This window comes from Plectropomus leopardus, chromosome 3, assembly GCF_008729295.1.
Source record: "Plectropomus leopardus isolate mb chromosome 3, YSFRI_Pleo_2.0, whole genome shotgun sequence".
In the NCBI taxonomy this organism is placed as follows: domain Eukaryota; kingdom Metazoa; phylum Chordata; class Actinopteri; order Perciformes; family Serranidae; genus Plectropomus; species Plectropomus leopardus.
Window position 1 is genome coordinate 10,164,025 of NC_056465.1, and position 26,189 is coordinate 10,190,213.

Sequence of the window (26,189 nt, forward strand, 5' to 3'; positions counted from 1 at the left end):
TTATGTGTGGGTTTCACCATTTCTCAAACAATGAAATGTATTTTTTAAAAAGCTTGTGACTAAACCTCCTGTCTCCATTGGATCATTTTAAAAACACAGCATTTTTTTCTTATTCCTGAACCATAGCAGTTTTGTAGATAGGAGGTTTGCGCCCAACAGCAGCAAGATGCAGAAGTTTTTTCAGGAACAAAAATCACTTCATGCCTTAGAATGGCTTGGATGTAACTCTATACCTTAAATTATCTATGAATATGCAAACTAGCCCCTGCTTCTCTCTCCAACCCCCCTCAGCTGCTTGCCTGCAGTACCTGCCCACCTTCGACTCTGCTCATCCAACACAAACCTCTGCTTGTAAATGGTAATAGAAAACATGAGTCTCCATGAGTCTTGACTAATCTATCAAACAGATAATAATATGTTGCTAATGTCAGATTAATCTTATTCTCTATCACCAGCTCTGACAAGTTGAATCGAAAGTAAATCTTGGCCTTCAAAAAACAATGCTTTGCCCTCTCTGATTCTCCTTGTTTCGCTGTAGTGTAATTGGATTGGTTCCTTAGATTTGTGATGTAACAAACCCTGCAAAGGCCATCAATTGTGTTTGCTCACTACCTTCTATCATTAAAGTTTTCGGACCAGGTTCGATTTTCTGCATTTTTCGCATCAGTCCAAAGCCTCGAGAGAGTCGTTTCGAAAAGAATCAGTGAAAAAATTGACACATTGCATGACAAGACAGTTGAACAGGTGCACAGTATCCTTTCATAATTCAGATAGCCTGCTTTCAACAGGTGAATAGTAATATTCAGGTAGATGATGGCGAAGAGGAGGAAGATGTGGGCCACAAACAGACAGAAAGAGAGACAGTGTGGAGACAGGAAGGAGGACAGCTCAGCCCCTTTGTGCAGCTGCAGTGCCAAATACAAGACATGGAGAGAGAGTGGTGACAGCCAGGGAGGTAACTCCACAGTAGAGAAGCAAGGAAGCAATATGTCTATACGTTTTGTCGTAATGCAAATTTTTGCAACAAATAAAATAAAAGGAATTGACTCAGTGTGCAAGGTTTGGATGAGGTTTAAAAAATGCATCTAATAACATAGGATTTACTGTGTAAAGGCCTGAAGTCCGACTGCATATTTCACTTATTATGTGTCTTGCAGCATATAAACAACTTGATTACCACTGGATGGGGGTCTATAACCACTTAGAAAAACATACGGAAACATCACAAGTTATGTCTTCTTACCACCAAAGAAGAGTTGACTGTCTGTGTTCAGAGGCAGTGGGATGCTGGTGTGAGCGGTGGCTCCTTCGTCTTTGTCCACTGTGATGCTCAGATGATCTTGTCTGGAGTGCAGCTCCACAGAATGCCACTGACCATCATTCAGACCTGAGCCTTGATACACACACAGACACGAAAATCAATACATCCGAGACTATGATAGGGCAATATTTATTTTTTCAGGCTATATCATGATACTGGATATATATCTCAATATTTTGAAATCTTCTCTAAACTACTGTAGACTACTAAAATGCAAAGTTATTACATGAACTGCAGTTGCAACAAAGTTAAATAAAGTAGGTACTGCCATAATAAAGTTTAAGCACTGTTATAATAAAGTTTACTAAAATACTGTTTTAATAAAGTAAAATTGTCTCATCCCATTGGCTTAAAAGATGTGGCACTTTATAATCAATGTTTGAGATATGGTCAATTTATATTTTCCATGTGGAACTAGTCGCAATACATCGAGTATATTTGATGTATTGCCGATCTTTACTTTAGACCTATTATCGACTCTGAACAATCCTGACTGGACCAACCTGTGCTGAGCTCCAGCTGGGCCCTGCCAGCTTTACTGATCTGTAGGCGGAGTCTGGCCTCGCTCAGGTACAACCAGACCGTGCCCTCCTGCTGTGGGAGGTCAAAGGTCAACAGAAGCCCTGCCTTGTTCCATGTGCGAAACTGCAGCGCCACAGAGACAACCCCCGATGACCACGATGCCAATCCTGGCAACTGCAGAAAGCTCTGGGAGTTGGTGAACGTCACAGCGACTGAAACTTTCTCAGCACAAGAAAAGGTCACATTGCCCTGAGAAAGAGAGGAGGCAAAAAGGGAGAGAGTGAGCGAGACATGATTATGACAGTGATAATAAAACATGAATATTCATCAGTTGCGGAGGCTGACTCGGTTTGACTCGATGTCACAGAGGTCTCATCAGCAGCTCTCTGTAAAAGGACATCTGTATTACCATATTGATATTAGCTGAGCAGCTAAAATAAGCCAGAAAACCGGAGGCATCAGGGTCACAGCGTTTGCACCCGCTTTTCACTATTCGTCACACATAATTCCGGCATGGCGTCAGGAAAAGTAAATGAAACAATGGTTTTCAGAAAAGTTTGATGCAGAGTTCAGAGGCATTAGCATGATTTAAATTTCCACCACAAAACTAAATAACCTACGGAGGGAAATAAAGATGCTCAGCACAATGTATACATGACATGGTTAGTGTAATGTATTCAGGCAAATCTCCTGTATAGCACAATGTGAGGCACAAATTGCACATTCATTCCCACTAACAAACAGTTCATAATAAATAAAATTTTCTGTGATGACTATTTTCATTCTGTCCTCCTTGGCTCTTTTCCTCCCTTCTCCTCATTTTCATTCTCTATCTCCTTTCCTCCCTGATTTATTCTTTTTCATCTGTAAGTCTCTACTTTTTTTCTGTAGTTTTTTTTTTATTTTCTTTTGCTTTGGGGTTTGCAACTCCATAAATGTGCAAGTGATGACAACGGTGATGATAATGATGAAGATTATGATGATGCTAATGATAGTGATGATGATGCAGGGTGTAAAAAGGAAGAGGATGATGATGCAGATGATGAAAATAATGATAATGATAATTGTGATAGTGACCGTTAGCATACTAATGACATAGATGGAAAAAAAGGGAAGAGGAGAATAAGAGGGAAGAAGAGCACAGAAAGTCTGTGGTGAACAAAAGTGATCAACTTTTTTAGAAGTTTCTCTTTATGGCAGCATTATGAAGAAAACTACAGGACAGAAATAATGAATTAGAGGCATCATTAAGTGACATAGGACTTCACTGGGATCATGAGAAGGTTTCAGCAAAAGTAATTTTTTTTCTGTTGACTGCTATCTCATATTGGACAATAGCTTATAATAAGCTCAGTCCACCCAGCCTCCACATAAAACATACACATAGGCTGCATTATGTCATCGCTACGTCAACTTGTGCGATAAACATCCCAAAATAACTCTGATTTTGCACTTCAAATATAGAAACACCATCTTCTGTTTGTAGCTGCTGTCTGATACACGCCATGCTGTTTACTCTCCGGCCAATCACACAGAGCCCTCACAGTAAGGCTTTGTCTTATTGGTCAGAATCTGCATGCATGAGAGTGAGGTTTACTTCCGTAATGCTGTCCTACCACTCTGATTGGTGCAGTCAAAAATGTGAATGCCAGAGAGGATGTGGTGCCTAAAAGAATCGCACCTCAGTATTATTATTTACAGGAAAGACAACATGTCGCAAAGACGTAATCAGGTACAGTAATCCTGTCAATTTATCTTAGATTTTACTACATTGATGACGTAAATGATACAGACCATCTGTGGAGCAGAAATGCAACAGAATGTGTCAGTTTTGGATGTCGCACAGAACTGTAAAACTGTAGAGTTCAGTAAAAAAGAATGTTTGCCAAAAAACAGAAAGCAACAATTGCTTGAGTGGCGTTTAAGGACACACTGCAGTACCCATAAGCCTCAGAGACAAATCTAGACTTCTAGTGAGTTTTGTAACCAGTAAAAAAAAAAATAGATAAAAACACACATTGCCACGGTTACTTAATTGACTCAAAATTGACCCAGAATCCAAAGCTGAATTGATTTAAGCTAATGAGTGTATACAGACACTTTCACAGAGCTGTATTTGTAACTAAAACTCCTCCATTCACAAATGTAAAGTCTGCTAAAACACATTTTGTTCATTAAGACGTCTTTGTATTTAAATCAGTCTTCTCTCTCTGTGTTTTTGTCTTGATGCACACAACTGTGTGCATCAAGACGAAAACCTGTTTAAATGGGTATTGATAACTATCAAATTGCTTTTGAAATACTTTAGAATTTGATCCTTTCATGACTCATTGAAACCACCAAAAAAACACCAAAAAGAGATCATTGTTAGTTGAACAGATCATTCTGAGCTGAGTAGGCTCTGTTTGCTATTTAAAGGTCACTCAAAACTTTAACTTCTGGCACCCATGACTGCCTTATTTAACCCTTCCCACGCTGTACCTCCCCCACCCTACACTAACATCACTCCATAGTCACCTATTTGTCCTTTCTGATGAACACTGAATGATGTTCCAATGATTTTTCATTTCATTTCATATACAGTACACAGCAAAATATAGCCATTTAAAAATCATCCCACAACACCATGAAGACAGTTGCACCAGCAACCAATTTGCACTTCTGGCTGAGGCGATGCATTGCACAACCTTCAATAATAAAATGCTCAATAATAAATAATAATATCATGTTAAGTGGTATTAACCTGCAATACCTGTTGCATCCAATACACACTGCATTACATTACATTACATCACTGCGTTGAGAGTCTTGATAGACATGCTAAAACACAAAAACATACCACCACGGTGACCTGGTGGTTGCTCTGTTTGGCCAGGTGGATCAGGTTGAGGTCGTTGTAGAGCAGGTTTTCCAGACAGCCATGAAAGTTTCTGTTGGATAGGATGGGTTTTTGCAGTCCATGGCTCTGGACAGCGCCCACACTTAGCTGCATGAGAAAACAAGACGTGATTTACTGTATGTAAAAACAAATGTAGAAGCAGCTCTCAGCCCCTGTGGGCTCACACAGCTCACAAGTATTGACAGCAGAAAAAGAAAATCCATAGAAACACTCTCTTTTTTCACAAACTCACTATGTTCAGTACTGCAACCAACATGAACTCAAGCTGACTGTTGGTGAATAAAAAAAATAACAAACATATGTTGGGTGTAACATTAATTTGTGTGGAATCAGCTGACAAAGCAGGATTATGTTACACTAATTAGTAAAAAAAACCAAAAAAAAACAAAGTAGTTAGTTTAAGGTGAGCTTAAATTTCTTATGTTGAAAGAGAAGTTATTTTTTAGTTGGCTCAACTTATAATCTTTGTGTTACTGTAATACAAGTTCATTTACTTAAATGACCTTGGGGTTTTTCTTTTATCTAACCTCATACAATTTTGTGGAAACAGTTGACAAAATAAATTTAATGAAAGTCAGTGGTTATCAATCATGAAATGTTAGTAAATCTGTCAGTAGATTTGCACATTAAACACTTGCAGGCACTGATTGCAGGCATGTGTATGTAAGTTTATGAATGCCAATCAATCGTAAAGTGACTGTGAGCTCCAGCCATATAAGGAGGTTAAAATTACTATGGATGGGTGCATTCTGTCGTCTTGTGAACATGCCGCAAACAAAGAAAAAAAAAAACTTTTCTGATGCTGAGACTGAAGTTATTTTGGGTGAAGTAAAGGGTGTTTTTTTCTTTTATGAAACTGTCCACAACTGTCTTGTGCTTAAATGGCACTTTGGCTGGAGTTTCAATGGACTAAATCAAAAGGTAAAGAGGGGGGAGAGAGAAGGAAAGTGACTGGAGCATGTGGAGAACTGGGGAAGAGAGAAAAAGAGAGCACACGAGACAGGGACACAAAATGGGAGAAAGAGAAAGGAGGGCTGCAAGGTGACTTGGTTGGCAGTTTTTCCTCTGCTTCCCCAGCAGTGGGAGAGATGTGTGTTACATGCAGCGTAAAGTAGTAATCATCATCTGCCTGCTGCATCGCCATGGGTCACTGTTGGTACTAAACACTTTGCTGAACTTGTCATGCACGAGATGACAGACTAACAAGAGAAGAAGGAGAGGTGGTGCAAGGAAATATGCCAGCCCTTTGCTTATAATACATGTTCTGATATTTAAAAACTATGTATTTTATTGTTTTAATATTGAAAGAAAAAAAATATACAGATATAGATAGATAGATAGATAGATAGATAGATAGATAGATAGATAGAGAGAGAGATAGATAGATAAAATGCAAGATAATATCGGCCTGTTTTTACAGCACAAATGCGTATTTTTAGAAGGGCTCGGGCCCAAAACTGAACACAAAGGAGCAAAAATACAAATTAAAATTGTAATTTCTAATAATGACAAGCAATTTATGTGTATTCCTTATTTTCACAAGTACTATGAGCAGTCAGAGACTGGTGTAGAGTTTGTTATGACCTAGAAAAAGATAAGCATTACTGGAATACATGTAAATTTCCTTTTGCAAAAAGTTTGCGCACAATTTGTTCTGTTCACATTTCATGAAAGAGTGTTTCGATGTTTTGAGTGCCAGCTGTCATATGCCCAAAAAGGTCAAAATAGCAAACTTTATTCAAAACAGACACTTAAAAAACGTTTTAAAAGTTTCCCTTACCTGGTGAATGTCCATGTGGCTAAGCTCGGCTGGTATATGAACCTGATGAGTGTTTTTATCCACGGTAAGGTTAAGGTGAGTGCTGAGCCTCTCCAGCTTCACATGGTGCCATTGTTGGTCGTCCAGCAGGCTACCCACAGAAACAAGAAGCTGCCCGCTGGAGGAGGAACTCACACCTGCAAGGAAAATGAGAAAATTAAAAGACACGAAATTTTGTTGTCCTGATGGTGCATTTTTTAGCTGAGTAATGACTCCAAATAATGCAGAAATCCTCTTATGCGCACTTCCTGCTGAAGAACTTCGATTTTTTTTCCTAAGGTGTACTAAATAAAAAAACACTTCAAGGTCAGCATTCTGTGTCCTCCTACATAATGCATATTTAACAAGGACAAACACGCTTGAAGAACTCATTTTAAAATGCTTTTTTTTCTAGCAGTAGGAAACCCTAAAGGAAGGTTCATGTTTGATTTATCAAAACAAAAAGTCATAAAAACGTTACAACTTCAGTGGATTATTTTCATCTTTGTTTCGAACGGGGAACGGGTCACTGAGGTCACCCTCTCTCATCAGAGAGAGCACATATCTGTATGCGGGCGGGGAGGAGGACCGAGCACGATAAATGACGATGCTGCAGAATGACAGCAGGACATAATTAATGACAGGTCTAACACCAGCAGGTCCAAATTGGTGGATCTGTCTCTGCATCCCCTAACGTGTTGGGAGAGAAAAGAGTTTCTGCTGACAGAAGGAGCTACAACAGAAGGAGAGGGATACACCAAGTCATTAATTATGAAGGACATTTTTTTTCAAAAGAGAGAGAGAAATAGACAGACAGGTAGGCAGATGGACAGATAGAAGGATAGATAGATAGAAGGATAGATAGATAGATAGATAGATAGATAGATAGATAGATAGATAGACAGATAGATAGATAGGTAGGTAGATAGAGAGTAATTCCAAAACTCATAGAAACCTTTACTTATATTATTTCATTTTTAGCACTGCAGTTTCAGGGGTTGCTGCCCTCTTCACAGCTTTAGTTTAAAGTCCAAACTGTGATCACAGGGTTAATTGCTTATGCTGTCAACACTGCAGCCTCATCCCATTCTCACTCCCAGGCATCAAATATGTCAGCCCAGTCAGCGGCCTGTAGCTGTAGCGTCGATATGAGACAAGTGGGCTTCTAATTTCAATGTAAATGTAAAGAGCATAAAAGTCTGAGTAGGATGGGAGGGAGCAGTGGTGGATGAGTCAAACAAACGCAGGACTTTCACCCAGGAGGATGCTATTCATATCTCATGTGAAACCAGAGGTCAGCTTTGAAGTTTTTTGTTTTATTTAAAAAAATTTTTTTACTACATTACATGGTTAACATTACATGAAATACTGTTTAACTTGGCCTTATATAACAACTGCAGTTATTTAACCATAACTATGATGTTTTTTTTTCTAAATCTAACCAATTTGTTTTGTTGCCTAAACTTAAAAGTTGTTTTGGTGGCCAAACCTACCTCTCCTGTGAAGATGAAAGTTTACATTAAAGACACTAGAGCATGTAATGAGCGGATATTGACATGAAAACTGAAACATCCAAAACCGATGCTATCCAGAGCATCATAGTTTAAAGCGTAGGACTTTGTTTCCTCAGCGTTCAACTTTTTACTTAATAATACAGTCTTTTTTTCTAAATGTAGTTGTTTCTTGTCTAATCAAAAAAAAAAACATATTTTGAACCCTAGGTTACTGTAAGTTTGGAAATGCCAGGAGGTGAAGGAGGGGGAAACGGCTAGTCTGGTTTCGCTAGACTTCATAAATACATTGTGCGACTATTGCTAAGTAGCGCGTTATATTAACTTGTGCATTTGGTGCATAGACAGAAATGTAAAATATATAGCCTTTAGAGAAAGTGTTGCTCACGAAGAAACTGCACCGAAATTTTTACATTCTAGTGCTTGGATTAAACAAAGGAGACAAAATGTGTTCATATGTGAGCTTTGTAGGTGTCGGTTAATTTGAACAGGCTGTTCCCATGAACCTACAACAACCTACTACATGTATATACCTACAAAAAGTAATGAACAATTACTTTTATGTACATTTATTTTATTGAACTTAATTTAGCTCACCACTTTGAGAGAACGATTCATGTATCCAACTTAAATCAGCTTAAAATGTTTTACAGTGCGCATTGTGAGGTTTACATGAACCCATGCTTCCTGTTTCCCCCTTGCTTCCATGCTAAGCTAAGCTAAACTAACTGCCTCCTCATGGCTTCAGCTCCATACTCATTGTACAAACATTGGAGTTGATAACAGCATTTCCCAAAATGTCTTACTCTTCCTTTACCACCATTTCATGAGGTGACATATTTGGTTACAGCTTGAATGAGTGGAAACAGAGAGGTGGCAATCAATACAAGGAGTCTGAGGGCAAACAATTATAGAAACACTTAACTTTCATTCATGAAACTCCCTCTCCTTTTATTACTCTCTGTCAGTCTTAATTCCTCTCACTCCTGCTCTTGTGCGAGGATGTGAGGAAGGAGGTTTGGTCTGACAGCACCCAAACTTGCCGTTGTCTTTATTTTCCAACTGGAAGGAGCATAGCTGCGTAACACTGCAATAACTGCTTGATTTATCCATACAGAGCAGACTAATATTGAATGTTCTTGTCTTTAAGCTGAGGAGTCTGCGCTTGAACACTGCCTTCCACTTTCCAGGAGTCTACCGTTCCAGACAGTTCCCTGAGGCAATATCACCTCATCATATTCTGTCTGCTACTCCATTATGGCTCTTTGCTCCAGCTCTAAATCTGTTTATGAAGGACGTCAATGACAGGTCTTATCAGGAGACAGACTGTTATAATTGTTTCAGCTTTCCAGCGTCACGTGGTGCTATTTGAAATGCAGCCTGACTGTAAAAATAATGTACTTTCTCTAAACCAATTCTCTGCTACAGTCACAGCTGGGATTTCACTTTTATTACCATAAAACAAATTTGAAAAAAAAGGAAACAGAACAATGATATTCACTGAAAGAATATCACTACTGTGTCAGTTCTCTTTCTGCCTCTTCAATTCAATCCATTGGGACTTTATTGGCATGATGTTTCGAGGAAAATATGTCACCAAAGCATGTTAATAATTAAAGTACAGTAAATAATATATACAGTGAATACATAAAAAAGACCTAGTGATTCACATCATTTAGCACTTGATAACATTAATAAAACTAAAAAGATCAGGAAGAAAAGATACATATACGTAAGGCTGAAATGATTAGTTGATAAATTGATAGCCAGAAAATTAATCCCTGACTATTCTGAAAATTGTTTTAAGGGGAGGTCTATTCTGTTTTATGTCTTATTTTTTTAGGTCTTTATATCATTCTGTTGCTTCTCAGTATTAATAAAATATAAAGCTTCCTAAGCTTCTGTAAAAGACGTGTTCCCATGTGTACTGTTATAATGATGGTGTCTCCATTATGACATTAAAACATACACACTTAACCCACCTAATGTCCCTCTTTGTCACTGAGCTAAATTTTCTTTGAGAATTGTGTGTTATCGATCCTCCAAATTAGCTCCATATATTCCTCCAATCATCACGGAAGCTGAGCAATGTACTGCCGTTCACGTTCAGTTAGTTTGGATCTGAAAGTAATACAATAACACAAAGAAACTATTGGATCAAGGCAGGAGTAGACCAATAACTTCTTGTGTTCTATGAGGAAAAATAACTGTTTTATCGATGGAGTCTGGTGGCTTTAAAGAAAGCGTAAGGATATAACAGCTTCGGTTTGCCATTGCAATAGGCTGTCAGACATCATAAAGTGTTGAAAATGTTTGAAATATAGTGCACAATTTAACAGATATTTTTTTTAGGTGAGTCCTTTCACTTATTATTGTTGTAAATATCAGAGCTCAACCCACCTTCTTTTGTGTGGGTGTTTTAATTTGAAAAACCATGCAGATGGAGTCGACCTTTGAGCATTTTAAGTAATTTTTTTGGCAAAATGTAAAAGATTCTCTGGTTCCAGCTTTTCAAATCTAACATACAGTATGTAACTGAATATTTTTGGTTTGGGACAATCGCTTAGAGAAAATAGGTAACAGAATATTGAGAAAATAATCAGCTGAATAAATATTAATGAAAGCAATGGTTTGTTGCAACCCTCGTTATTCCCTCACACATGTTCAGCCAAATAAACACTTTACCCAGACAGCACTGGAATCAGTTCTTCTCTTAAAGGGGGAAGGGATTTGTGGGTAAATTTGATTTCAGATTGTGTCATATTTAAAAAATAAAAAAAAAAATCCCAATTCATGTAAGCCAACAAGTGGTCAGGATGTCTGAGCACAATTTGTCGATACAGATCATGAGAGTAGGTACGAGAAGTATGTCGTACCTACTCTCTACCCTTATTTTCTGTTAACTCTTTCCAATGTCAAAAATAATTTCCCAAAATACAAAAAAGTAAACAATTCTTCTGTCATTCTCTCTCCAACAGCCTTCAGAGGAAGACACGGTGGCCACTCATTTGCATGTCTGACTATATAACTATATATGCAGCTTATCATCTTTTTTATAGTGAGATACAAACTGTATTACTGCTGCACACCGATGAAATCAGCAGTAACCAACTTATCATGCAGCAGGTGAGTGTGTTACAGTAAGAGTCCCATGGCTATCTTGGCAATTTCAGGCTCCTCTAAAAATACAGCGACTGCTGACTGGAACTCTTATGAGGCTGTTTACAGCAGAACCTCCTGGAGGCTCACTGTAAATCACTGTAGAAAAAGTGGAGTGGAGTAAGCAAATGCAACAGTAATCACCACGATTCATTGTCTTGCATTTTCTCTGCCAACTGGCACGCTTTGTCCGGAGAGATTCATCTCTTTTCAACAGGGCTCTGCAGATGCCTCAGGGAAGATCTGATTGAAGCTTTTGTTGCTCTGTGAGATTATTGGAAGCATTTGTGATCATGCTGATGTTTGGTGACTGTAAAAATCTAAAATATTCTGTCTTTTTTTCTTTCTTTTTTTTGCACTAGAACACAGCCAGCAGCCAGAATCCGAGCTTCCATAAAGAAAAGACGCTTAGCATGCAGCTTGCCCTGCACGCCTCTCTGATGCCATCCTAATTTAGTCAGCAATACTTAACACCACTCTTCCAGAACGCACTGGAGCAGGACACAGCAGCCCTCAGTGTATTTACCGCTGTGTATTACAGCTTTCCTGTGACAGTTCAGAATTGCACTGAATTATGAAGCAGTGGGCTACATTAGAGCAAACTGACAATGTGATAAATGTAAAGCAGAGCGGAAATGAGATGGTTTTGGATAGCCGACATAAATCTTAATGAGCCAGCCAATTTAGTCCGACTGCTTGGACAGCCACGGGCAGATAGAGCGGGCCTAACTGTCTCACTGCTGTATTTATCTGTTTGCCTGTCTGTCTGCTTGCATAATGCATATAGGTCTGTCGCTCTGTTTTCATTCATCATTAATTTATGCTAATGGAAGTTACACTGTCTTACAAAAACAGCCCGAGCCGAGCTCTTTATGTGTGTGTTTTTAAAGCACATATCCCTGAAGCTCAGTGCTAGCCATCATTAGCCATCTTTAGCTTTTCTGTGTCTCAGCCAGCTTGTTTATCTCATGATGCGACATGCATCTCTGTTAAAGAGAGGCCCGACAGGATCAGGCTGCCAAATGGGAGAGATAAAGTATGAAGAGCCCCTGAGAATAGCACACGCTCTAGAGCCATGGATGTAACGCATCTAAATCCTCAGGTTTTTATCTTTGCCCCCCTAGTTTGAGCTTCTCCTCTGTTCACTTGAGCCAACAGCTGACTGTGGAGGAGCATGCTGTGGCTCAGGGTGGATGCTCCAAGCTATTGATCTAAATTACACTGTCTGCAGACTGCAAACTCCCGGGAGAGTGTGAGGGAGGGAGGGGAGGTGTGTGAAAAGAGAGGGAGAAAGAGTGAGGAGAGAAAGACAAAGAGCATGCAATTGAAAAAAAAAGCAAATAATCACCACTAGAAAAAAAAAACGAGCAGGGTCAAAATTAGGGGACATATGAGAAAAGCTGTGATAAATAACAACGGAGAGAGAGGGAAATAGGGAAGGAAGAAAAAGAAAAGGGAGAGTGGGCAGCCAGGCAGGAAAACAACAGGAGCCTGAGAAAGAAGAATGCAGCGACAGCACTGTGATTGAGGGTTTGTTTTGCAGTATTAGCTGTATCAGTGGATTATCATAGCTCAATCTAATCTCTGCACCATTACAAAAACGAAGAGAGTTTATTTTCTCTCGCGGCCACCCGGAGTTTCCTGAGCAGTTTGTTGACTATCAGCTCGGTGCTGGTCGCGAGATGTGACGGGTGTCACTCAGGAGACTGATGTCAGACTGATGGCTTCTGCAGAGCACGCCTCGCTACCACTGACAGATAGACAATACCGCCAGGGAATTAGAACTCTTCTACCCATACCCAAACAGAGGGGATTGGACAATATTCTGCTTTTATTGTGGGGATGTAAAGAGGGAGTGACAGAGGGAGATTGCGACAAGTGTGGGGGATGGAAGGAAGCAGAGAGAGGTATGGCTGAATACAGCAAGTTTAGATTTATGTCAGAATCTACTCCATTTCTAAATGCTCTGTCTTCTAAATGAAGGATGAATAGCTGTGGCACAGCCTGCACCGGCACAGTCTTCATCATCATCCACTCACAGCAGCAGCGGTGAGCACACCCAAACTTTGCAGCAAGTCCCATCAGTTAAAAATAATAATCCATTGTTGAAGAGCAGGATAAGAGCTAATAGGTGAAATAAACAAGGTTGCATAAGGTTTCATTGTGATGTGTTCGAGGATGGCTCTGTACAATGACTATGGGTAAATAAAACGTCATCATGATGTGTTCAAATGTCAACACCAAGAAAAAAAAATTTAGTTTTTGGCAAGACAGTTGAATAATATAGTTGTTTGGGGGAGAAATGTGTTTTCCCAGCATTGTAAAATGGATAGTAGAGATAAAATTACGACCTCTTTAACGTCCTCTCATGAGCTCTAATCATCTTGTAATACATAATTAAAACTAATGAGCCCAACATTTTCCGAAGTAAATATTAAAATCAAAATATTAAATTTTTTTAAAAAACGTCGCCTCCAATTTACAACAAATAGTAGGAAAGTATCGATAGTGGCATCGATAAAGATTGATCATTAAGGAGTCTTGATAATGTTACCAATATGAATAAAAATGAACGATCCCCATCCATATGTGTAACAAAATCAACTTTTCCAGCACAGCAATTTCTTCCAATTCATCCTAAAATGGACCCCCTATAGGCAATGAGGGCTCATTTACACCCCATTTACATTTGAAAATACATACAACCAACAAGGTGACAGTGGAGAAGGTTGTAATAATGTACTTTTGACAGAGGCAGCATTGCAGATGGTGGTGGTCTGTGAGGCCGTTAAAGAAACTGCACCATGTGGATGGAGAATTCTTTTCACTGTATTGCTGATTTTTTTAAGTTTGGTCATTTTTCTAATGTCTTTATCTTCTCCAACGTTTCCATCTTGCTTGAACTTCTCTACAATGACCCCACATTCTCTGGTGGTACTGCTCCGCCCCATCTATAAACATAATCTTACAGAAAACATGCACAATCACAAACAAAATGAACACAGAGTATGGAAAGAAGGCTCCTTTCATGTGGGTAGATGATTAACACCCCTGTGGACACCCACATATTCCAGGCGGTAGACATCACCCAACCTTAGTCATGTTTACTCTTGTTTTTTTTGTTTTATACCAGAAATAACAAGCTCGAATTTTGAAAATCTGCATAACTCCCCATTATAATAACCAGAAAACCTTCAACCCTAAATGAGGGGAAAAAAAGGAGAGCAGAGCCGTAGAGTACTCGAGCAGCCAGATGGCATGGTTGATGAGGTCTGCCATATGGTGATAATTCGATGGCCTGGCAGTCCGACAACATCTCAGGTTTAACCTCATTTACACCAACACAAGCACACACACACATTACCTCCCATAGCCTTCACAGCGCTCCGTTCGGTGCAGTTAGAGGCAATGTATCATGTTATGCTGTGCTAACCCACTGTGCCCCACAGAGTTCATCCTTAACACACGTTGCTAACATCCATCATAGATTAAAAGAGAGAGAGCATGGGAGCAGATTTCAAGCTGAGACAGTAACAGAGCCAGAAAGAGAGAGCTACACTCGATCCGGGGAAAAAGTCTGGAAAAAACTGAGACAAGAGTAAACACGTTTTCCCCAACAAATAATGCTGTCCTCCTCCACAGTCATTGACCCGTAACTGCACGCCTGCAACGGTGAACTACGCCAATTCCCAAAGTTTATTCAAAATTTGATTAGTTTTGTCTGAGATATTGCTTGAGACATATGGATAAACAAGTAAACACTGTACTGCACTAATCAGCATAAGCAGAAAGAAGCATAATTCCCTTGAGTTTCCTCAAAATTGGATCAGTGGTATCTTAGAAATCACATCTGACAAACACGCAAGCAAACCAGCAGATGGACGGAGACCGACTTGAAGCTCCCTCCATTTAATTGTGGAGACAAAAATGTGCAAGATATTAAATTCCTTATATAGAGATGGGATGGTGGATACTCTGGAGTATTGCACTGTATGGCTCAGGCGTTTAGCTGACATTTACTCAGAACAATAAATAGAGAACGAACAGATAAATTAAGCTGCAGAGTTTGTTGGAAAGTCATCCTAGTTCCACAACACAAATTTAAACATCCAAAGTTTTAGCCACCTTACACCACAGGTTTTAAATCCATGTCCTCCAGAAGTCGACTGCTGCTGTTTTTTGTTCTACTTAAAATGTGTCTGCATAGTTCCAGGTGTAAAATAGTCCATTATTATACAGTATGTGAAGACTGAAAACGAGCAAGACTTAAAGCTCAAAGTAAAACTCATAAAAGGAGACAGCCTAGTCAGGTGAAAAGACTCGTCACAACACCAGCGTTAGTATGTTTAATATGCGGAATTCTCCGAAAAATCAACAAAATCCAGTTGTATCATCAGAGATCATGAACTAATAACTTTAACAGCAACTGCCATGGCTGAAAAACTGAGCCAAAATGAAAATTCCAAAAACTTCAGTTCCCCTAATGGCCACATGAAGCTGGCTCCAGAAATAAGTCACTAGCCACAGACTTCCATGTTAAAACCAAGCCCCCAGGAAGTGCGCCATGCGTTGAGGCAAAACTTACACAGTGGCCAAAAGTGGAATTACACCATTTGAGTCGGTGACGTGATGACACTGTCCCAGAGAGACTTTTCCCCATTTGCTAACATGTGGAAAAAGACATCTGTAAATCAGTAAATAATTTTTTGTGAGCATCAAAACCTCTGCGAAACGTCTTCTATCCCTTTCTGGATGCAGACCATCCGGTTTGATAACATTTGGAAAGTCTAAAAGAGCCGAAAGATTAAATCTTTTTGACCGCCATTCAAGCTAGCCGAGGCGCTAATCCGGAAGTCGGTTGCTCCGCCAGCAGGAGTTAACCGCTCAGCCACGCTCGGCAGCATTCGGCTGCCATTAGTCACTACTACGCATGCTCTATGGGCCAGTAGATCCGGGAATTTTACACATTTCTAAACCCGGAAAAAGAGCTTTCTCTGCTTCATGCATGGATGTATTATAGTGAAATCCAGATAGAGCTGTGGGGCGGGGCCTCGTTCATTCCTATGAGAGCTGCTTAATGGTGCATGAAGCAGAGAAAGTTTATACTGCTGTTTGTTTGTTTACACTGGCTGCTGCAAATGATCAAATTCAACTATTGTTAACTTGTAAGGTTACTCAATATTTAAGGAGAAAACGGCACCATACTAGATTAATACATAAAGGTACACTGATGATATTATTTTATTGTTATCATTGTATTTTTATATTAAATTCTTTGCTATATTATGGTATTTGTTTCCATTCTTTCATACATATTTCATAGCAGTGTATTATTACTGTAGTGTGTGTATATTACATATATTGCACATATATCATTATATTCATTAATATATTATTATGTCTACTGAATATATTATTCATACTTGCAGCCTACCTGTACTTACATTATATATAACATGATATATAATGCAAACATCATGGCTACGCCATGCGACCATAAGTGCACCACTGGAATTTTGATTTTTTTTTTTTTTTTTTGCACAAATATTATGTATAATGTAACATAATATATATTGTGCATAGCTTTTTAATGTCATCACCTTACATTTATTTGATTTCTTATTCATATATTAATAAACTTTAATTCAGATTGGTCTTCATGTGTTTTCTTGTCCCTGTGTTGGTACCTTGTTGGTGGTAGAGCAGCAGCCGTCCCTTCTCCAGCACCAGAGTGAGGCTGTGATCTCTCTGTCCCTCTGCGTGGAGCAGCGTCCCAGAATTCCTCAGGGTTTTAAACTTCAGAGAGACGATCTCCATCGCAGTCCAGCTCGGCCTCATGCTCCGCCTGTAGACCAAGCTGCTGCTGCCGTCGAAGTTTGCCACATCTGAGGCTGCAGAATGACAAAGAGGAGGAGGAGGAGCATTATTACACCAACAACAGAGATATACTTAATTTTTCAATAACCATAATGAATAAGATTTTACCACATTTATTAATTTAAATAACATGCTGTGCAACAGAAAATGTGTTCACTTTTATATGACTGTACAATCAGTGTTAAGTTTGCAGCTAAAAAATCTGTTGTTCTACTTGCATCCAACATCATCAGTTGATGAAAGTGACATTGGATTTTTCCTCCAGGTAGTGTGCTCTCGATGTTGCTCAAAAACAGAACTTTCTTGTTCACTTTGTGTGTATTGCAAAAAAATTACACATTTCTATTCTTGTTTCCAGCTGTGAAAATGTCATCCCAAACTATAACTGCAGATGTTACAAACGAGGATGCATTTTAAGGATGCATTTTACAGTGTTCTGGCTGACTTGGATATTCAGCCATATTTATTCGAGCCAGCATACGGCTGAGGAAATGCAGCACAGAAAGACCAAGGCTAGGATTTGGCCAGCAGGGACCCTTCAGAACCAGAGCTGCTGAGAACAAACACTGACTGGTGGTGCCGGGAGGGAGTGCAGGGAGGGCCCCTGTGTGCGCTATGAAAGTTTTGGTGCTGGGGACCTCTTTTGGGAATCCAAAGATAAACTAAAAAGACAACCAAGACCAGTGGCAGAGAGGGCAGATAACAATGCATCGTGGTACGTGTAGGCACTGCTGGTAAGCACGAGAACTTCTACTCCTACTGATTGGACATATACATGAAAGTTCAGGTTGAAGTGGTATTAGTACAAAGTGCCAACACAAATGACCTACCATCATCAAGAGTAGGCTGAACTCTACATCATCAGATTTTTTTTTACCCTTTTTGTAGCTTTTTTTTTTTTTTTTAAAGCATCACAGGCCTATCATTTTGTGAGTTACAAATGTGTTGTGAGCAGTCTAATGTCACTTTAAGTGTTGTTATCAGTCCAATTACTAAGCATAGTTTTAACCTAAAAATCTAGTTCTTTTTTCCCTTTTTCCTTTCCGGAAAAATCTTATTCCTCACTAACCAAAAATATTACATCTATTCTGTGTGAGCGTCCTCCAACTGTTCACTGAAGTCACAGCACATGATGTTTACACTAAGGCAAATATTCAAACCCAAGACCCCATCAAATAGAAATATTCTAGATGGCAAGTACTACATCACTTTACAGGGTTCAAAACATCTTTCAAAATGACTACAGTTTGAAATTAGCCTGATGATTAACACTGGCACATTACAGAATGTTTATGTTGATTTATGTGTGTTGTCCTCATAAATAAAATAAATGAAATTAAATGAATTTTTGCATTTTTCATACATAAATTCTGCCTGACATTTTTGGTATCTCTAGAAACTCTATGAAAATTTAAAATGTTTACGTTCTGTGAGTTTGAACAGTGTTTGGCTAAAAATTATGTGCTTATAAACTGAACAATATGTGGGGTTTAGGAGGTCAATCTAAAAAAAAAAACCTCTGTTTTTGGATTTGGATATAAGCATGCCTACCGAAGCGGTGTGAGCTTGTGACTAAAGAAATGTGGCAAGACAACACAACAGAATCAATATTGACTTTCAATTTAGAGTGTTTTTGTTGCAGTGACTTCAAATTGTTGCATGGTTTGTATTTCGCAGCAGAGGAATTTTTCATGTACTGTTCTGTATATATTATCCAGTTCTCATTGAGCACAATCCGAGACCATGTGGTTACTGTAAACCTCACACACAAAAGCCCATATTTTCTAGTATATGACTGTCTTTCTGTTGTTTGATGGTATTGATTTCTTCTCTGAGCAAATAAATGAGCAGGCAAACTGTTGGCCCCTTAATGTACAAACCCTTGAAACATCACAACCACCATATGGTCTCGTGTCTGCTACTAACGACAGAGCAGCAAAAAAGAACAGCGAGTCAGTACAATTTACCGTTGTGAAAGCAGAGTTTGTGTGAATCTGTGAGATAAAATTAAATATGTGTTACTGACGTCATCAGTGCTTTGTTCAAAGCTCACATCTCTGATAAAAAGGTAAAGTTTAGGTAATGTGGCATCAAATGTTACCAAAGGATCTGCCCGCTGTCTACCACTTGCTCTCATTTATTTCTCTGATTATTTTTTATATGGTTACATGCAGCATCTTTGAGCTATGTCACTTTATGTCTAATTGTTCTAAACTAATGAGAATTAGTAGCATTTTTTAGTTTATTGCAATAATAAATACAATAATGTATTAAACAAAAAAATGAAATAACCAGATACATAACTTTCTAGCCCTCTCTTTTTTCTTTCTCTTTCTTTGTCTTTTTACAGGATTAGCACAAACCAAAACTGACAAAGAACTCAAACACGTCAGAGACATCAGACTTACTATATCGACATCCATATATTTCCAGTCTGAGTCCAATCCTCCCAGTGGGGTTCCAGTCCAGAGGAATCAGGCGGAGGTAGCGAGCTATTACCGGCTGTTTCAGTTTGTATTGGACCACAGTGTCTGCGTTACTGTTTCCTGGAAAAGCCTGAAACAACACAACATGTTAGTTTGCCTCATTTTTACATCCAACTTCCATGTTTTCCTGGTTGCTGCAGCAGCAAAGATCTGAGGGCAATACAATTGTTGTAATTAGTACCTCATGTACTTTAGACAGGAGCTGAGGAGCTTTTTTACTATACTTTAATGCCCATAATCTAAAGGAATGTATTATCTTTCCTCTGACATAAAGTAAGATGTGTCGGGAGAAAACATGTTTGCAGTGAAATGATCTTTACATGAAAGAGATGAGCTAGCTCTCCTGCATAAAAACTATCCCTAACCTCCCTGATCCCGACACAGCCTTTCTGCATTTTCAAACTTTGAGCTCACAGAGGCCAGTGATTCTAACTGCTGATAATGTCTCTCCCTGTCTCTGTCCTGTGATCAATAACTCTAGGACCTTTTCTGTCTCCGTTCCAAGCCTCTCTTAAAAGACTAATGGCTTCTATTTTCCCAATCAGGTGCCTGCGGGAATCCAGCAGGATTCTCTGCTTGACAGGTACACAGCACATGCAGAGCGACACATGCATTAGCATCTATAAGAAAAAACAAACACACGCTGCATTTGTGGTTACGTGCGCATGTTCTCTGCTACTGTCTGTCCTCCCTACTTGGAAGTGTGTGTCTGCTGAGTGTGTACTGATGTGTCTACGTGAGTGAAATTGGCTTCCCTGGCGCTGCATAATTGTGATCTCAGTGCCGTATTCAGTGCTTTGAAGGGCTGAGCCGGCTGGGCAGCAGAGCGTTAAGCTCAACAAACGGCTCTGTTTCCTGCTGAGGAGGCTGAGGAGAGCGGCATCTCATTTACTTGCGCGAACATGTTTTGAAATATGAGTAGCCTCTGACAAGACCTCAGTCAAGGAGAGAGAGGAGGGTAGAGCACGAGACCAAGAGGAGGGGGAGGGAGGGCATGAGAAAGAATACAAGAACAGGTGTAGGAGAAGCACTCGGGTTCTTTACCTAAGTAAAAGCAGCAATACCGCATTGTGAAGGTTCTCCAATACATCGCAAATGTTTCTCAATTAAAAGTAAGTAACAATTAAGTAAGTACTAATAGCAAACTTAACTTAACTGGCATGACACTATCAGTTTTCGGGTTGATTTCATCTTCAAGCCTCATTACCACTGCACAAAAGACCCGCTAACACAAACATCTGGCTTTTTGATGCAATGAAAACGAATAAAATCCGCATTCACACTAGGGTCAAATGACTCTGCAGTAGACACGGGTTTTTATCATTTCCAGCTCAGATCAGCATTGATGGGAACACAACACCCGGGTGAGCACGGTAAATTCAGCATCCTTAACCGGCGACACGCAATGATGCGCTGTCACTAATAACGTCAGTCTCCTCCTAAAAAGCACTAAAACATTATTCCAACTTAGTCTGCGCCGAGTTTGAAAGAGAGACTGAATAAGAGATATATAAAGAGAAGAAACCACTGAAAAGTTTTCAAAGACCTCTGTTTCTCCTGCTGTCTATCGTTTAACTGTTCTGACGTCGCACAGATACACCAACAAAACAACCCACACGCACACACACACACACGCAAAAGCTGACAAAAAGGCAGACTCGTGCGGTGTGTTCACTGGCAGTGGGAACAGAGAATAGGGAATAGGGAATAAACAAAACTGTATGAAACGTTATACAATTTAAATTTGGCTGTTGTGCACTGACATCACTTGATGTGTTTACGTAATGTATGTTACATGACAAACACACTTATTTTGACCCAAAACTTGACCTCTTTTTTTTTTTTTAACCTAACCGAGTATGTAACAATAGTTCACAACTTTAACCGGGTGCATATATATGCTTAAGGGTGCCCTGGGAATTTATATGAAATGCAGACGGGCATGACAAAGTGTTAGTATCTAGGCTGTCTTCATGAACTGTACATTTTCTTTTTCATTTGTTTATAAACATAAATTTGGGGAGGTTGCAACAACGTGACCAATGCACTGACAGAAGGAAGAAAGGGAAGCAGATTGGGGTTGTGAATGTGTCACAAAACACAAGACTTTTCCCAGGAGACTAGTGTTTGGAACCGTGTGAATTTTGAGTTATTTTATGGTCTGTCGTCACCAAGTTTAAACCTAACCACAGTTTCTTTATGTAAAGTATGTAACGTAAATTCATGGGGTGCCATTTCGGACAATATTACATTAACTGCTTTGTGTGCATTTTCGTAAGATATAATTTGAACTGTTACATAAACTCGCTTGCAATAAATGACAACCTAGTAATGAGAACAGGCTGCAATACAACTTGGAAACACTCGGGGATAAAGTTTGAAAAGTTGTCTGTTTATACTTTAAAGTAGAAATACACAGTGCACTAAAACTGACCACATGAGTGTTGGAACTATTCCTCTTGAATGTAGGGAAGATGCCTCAAGTACCATGAAATGTTAGCACAAGTATCTCAAAATGATACTTAGGTACAGTGCTTGAGTAAATGCACTTAGTTACTCTCCACCACTGTGACAATGGGCCTGAACAAACACAGGTCATATGCATTTATTACTGCTTTAAACATCAACAAATCCAATGTTTCAAAATCTTCAAAGAAATAAATAAAATAGACTCTGCCTTGAAGTGGATTAATATAAAGTAGCAGTAATTAGTCAGAATCACTCAGTACGAGTAGCTAAAAATTGCACATAAGTACAGTACTTCATTTATTTTTCACCACTGGAGAGCAAAGGGAGAAAGACGGAGCGCCTAAAAGCTGAGCAGTCAGTGAGAATCTGAGACGGATACAGCTGTTTTTGCAGTCAAATCTCCTCTTTACCTGACACACTAAGCTGGCCTGACTAATATATGGAGCTTTAAAAACACTCCAAGAGCTGATCTGGGTTTATCACCTTTCATGCTGAGTGTCAAACCAACAAGTTTTTAAGCTGCGAGAAGTCATGCCCCGTTCTCGCTCTCTCTTTAGTGATGACTCCCAGGCTTCAGAGACTTTGTATCCTTCACTGTGAGAAAATCGCATCCTTTCAAATGTGAATAAAAGCTGTTCTCCGGGCTGCTACTGTAACAAGAAGGGTGTACTGTCTTCCATAAAGGAGAGGGGGGATGCTCGACTGCCTCTGAATCATGGCTAATGCTGCTCAATCAACGGAGGTCGGCATGGCTTCCTGTCATGCTGACATACAGTAGTTTGCTTGGCGGTAATCAGTCATTCTGCTGTCTAGTACTCCCACTAAACATGGAATGTGCAGTAGCTTAAAAAAATGCTATAAAATGCTGAGAAATAAGGATTTTCAGAGCGAGAAAGGAACACTGCGGAACATATGCAGACATGAAAGTGGAGGAAAGTGTCTCAGCGGTGATTTCTTTCCCCGTCTGCAGGGAGGACATCAGAATATTTAAGCCACCACATGCATGTCTCGGTCCTCATTCACATTTACATTTTAGACACTGAGCTGACACGCTTATCAAGACTGGCTCACAATGACGGAGCTGGCAAGTGTTCCATCAGCGTCTTGCCTGGAGACTGATGATGGACACCTACGCCTCCGCAGGAATCAAAGCTGTGACTTTTTTGTACGCCAGGCAGTCTTTTTCTAACAACAGCACCAGCCTCCCGTCAGCAGAGGTTCAACTGCTTGACAGCAGCTCCGTGCATTCGACAGAGCCCTGCCCAGGTTCCTTTCATTGTTCCATCCATTATTAATAAAGAGTGAAAGACTCCTGGTGAGCTGGCTTGCCGCTGCAGGCAGTACCAGTCCCCACAGATCATGTAAATTATGTCTATGATAGCGAGGCCAAATATATTTTAACTTCAATGAACTCGAGTTTTGAGCTGCACTACCTCCGAGGCTGTCTTCACAGCTGTTCAAATACATAACAAGAAATGTGCAATTTTTTTTTTCTCTTCAAAATAACGGCAAATTGCCATTTTCAAAAGCATATTAGAAGTTTTGAGATAACTTTTCTTCAGGCAGCCTTTTTTCCCCAATTAATTTAAGTGTAAACATTGAAGATGTGGCATTTTATCCAGGTAAAAACTTGCAGGAAAGTATTTTGGACTATGGTGTGCATGCTACCTTAAGAAAACTCTACCTTTTATATTCTATGCTCTACGATTTATAACCAACTCTGTTTCCCATACTCATTATTGTATGATTTATTATTTGTTAGACTGGCTGACATTAAATCTATGTAGACAATTTTATTTTTATATCTTTGTGTACAAGGTTGTGCTGAGTAAATTTCCCCACTAGAAATGTTATCTCCTGATGCAGACCTCCAGCGCTCTTCAGCCTTGTACCACTAATACCCCTTTTTCCACCGCCAAGGAACCACTTCTGTTCTGGCTCTCACACATTTTGACCAAAAACAGAACCTGAAAAGTACGTTAAATAAGTAAAAATAGCAGGCATTTAATTATCTAAAGTGCAAACCGCAACATCATTAGTGGGCGGGTCATATTCTACATGCTGGGAAGAGGGGATGGAGAAGGACAGATGTTGAGTGAGAATCCGCCGCAAAAGAGGAGCATACAGATGTGTCATTAATGGTTAATCCATGCTTGTTTTTGGGGTAAACACAAATAACAGAACAAAGTTTGCAGGTTATCAATGTAATCTGCAGGTTTCGTGCAAAACTGGTGGAAATGAGGGCTGGTTCTCTCGATAGCACCAGAGTTAAAAAAAAAAATCCTTACAGAGCAAGTCCAAGAACCAGAGCTAATTCTGTGGAAAGGGATATGAGTGGCTTTCCTACAAGGCGCCGAGGGTTTGCACTGAGCCATGTCAAAAGTCCATGCAACTGAAGAATGCAACATGTTTTATTTGAGCTGGATTTAGACTCTTAGTTGAGTATTTGATGATTGCACTTCATGTCTGTTGTGTTCTGTTTCTATTTTAACTATAACTTGTGTGCCGTCTTGGCCAGGTTTCCCTCGGTAAAGAGATTTCCATCCCAAAGACTTTCATGTTAAATATAAACAAAATAAAAACCAAACTTTCGTGGAGACTTGAAATTGAGCAGGATAAGTAATCCATCCCAGGAGATATGTTGTGGCCTTTTGTTATTCGTCAATTATGTTCTTTTTGTTGATGCCTTTTAGTTCCTTTATCTTTGCAAAATCAGTTTGGAAACTTTAATTCATGCTACGTCGAGGGGTGCTTCAACAGCCATAGAAAACGATAGACAACAAAATTTTATAAAAACTTTATAAATCTTCAACTTAATTAAACTTAATTTCATTGTAATCTAATTTGTTATGCTTGAAAGAAACAGTTTGTACATTTCATCAGCAGGATACCTTTAAAGTATGTGTAGGTGTTCTGAATGGCTTTTCTCCAAAGTGGACTGAAAAATCTGCCGTCACAAAGAGAACGACGCACAATAATTGTTTAAATATGGAGATTAGGACACGCATTTTTAGACAAATAGTTCTGAAAGGCATTAATTGTGTTGTACTTGTTTGTTCTAATGAAAAGCCATAGAAATTGTTTTGTAAAGATTAAAGAATGAAAAAAGGGCCTGAGTGATAAATTTGGTTGATGTATGATGTTTTAATTGTTGCCATAAAATATCTTAATCAGTAAGGACAGCTACTTATTGAAGCCAGTTCTCTACAGCGTTTTTTCATCTACTTATTTAACCTTCACCACTAAATGGCACTCTTTTTAGCTTCTATTGTGTATTGTGTTTTTATGGAAATGTATTTTAATGTCCTTTTCCAACCTTCCTTGTCAATAGCTGACTTTACACATACAAAGACACATTTCTGCCTTTTGCATGCAAAAAGTAGACAAAGTATTTCTGTTCTGTTCTTTCTGTCCTAATTATCTGCTGTCTGAAGTAATGTTATTACCTCATCAAGCATGTTCCTTCTTGCTGTTGTGTTGCTTGCTGACCAAGCTTTTGTTTCCTGAAAACACATTATTGTAAAACCAGCCCTCAAACACATTTTGTGACACCTGCACAGCGACTCCAATATTTTAATGTCAATCACATTTTCATTAGTTTAAAAAAATGGATCCTAGTGACTTGGAAAAGTCTGCTTTGGAGTCAAGGAATACTTATTATAGCCTTGCATCTACAGTATAGACAACCGTGTCTCCTGGAAATTATATTGTGTTTCACAACTTATCTTTGGTGTGGCAATGTAATTTCTGCCTAGATTATGTTAACTGCCATTTTTTTTTCTAGTGCAGCAAAATTCAGCAATCTTGGCAAATATGGCAATTAGTAATTGCGTTTTTCCTTTTTGTTTTGTTTTGGTTACTGATTACTGCAGGAGGGTTACCCCGAAGCTGTCTTCCTGGCGGTGTTGTTTCCAGTTGTGTCCTGTGTCGCTGAACATCAACAGGTATGCAGTCAGCCAATCAGAGCTGCCGTAGCGCCCCTGCGTAGCGACAGCCGTGATCCGGGTCCGCCTCCCCAGATCCACCTCCAACCACTGGTATCTGTCTGAGACAAGGGGGGACCATCCTCCAGCTCCTGCAAAGGGGACAACGACAAAGAGTGTGTATTATTGATGACAAGTGTGTGTGTGTGTGTGTGTGTGTGTGT

General features: G+C 39.3%; 1 protein-coding gene across 1 annotated transcript in view; it reads right to left on the bottom strand.

Moving 5' to 3' along the window:
* The window catches only part of LOC121962364 (contactin-associated protein-like 4), a 132,797-nt gene that overhangs the window by 61,054 nt on the left and 45,554 nt on the right, over window positions 1-26,189 (bottom strand). The window contains exons 3-9 of the mRNA XM_042512620.1: window positions 25,924-26,117; window positions 19,496-19,643; window positions 16,898-17,101; window positions 6,523-6,698; window positions 4,683-4,829; window positions 1,825-2,092; window positions 1,244-1,393 (exon numbers count right to left, since the gene is read on the bottom strand). Coding sequence (XP_042368554.1) covers window positions 1,244-1,393; window positions 1,825-2,092; window positions 4,683-4,829; window positions 6,523-6,698; window positions 16,898-17,101; window positions 19,496-19,643; window positions 25,924-26,117 — 1,287 coding nt within the window. The remainder of the gene's footprint in view (window positions 1-1,243; window positions 1,394-1,824; window positions 2,093-4,682; window positions 4,830-6,522; window positions 6,699-16,897; window positions 17,102-19,495; window positions 19,644-25,923; window positions 26,118-26,189) is intronic.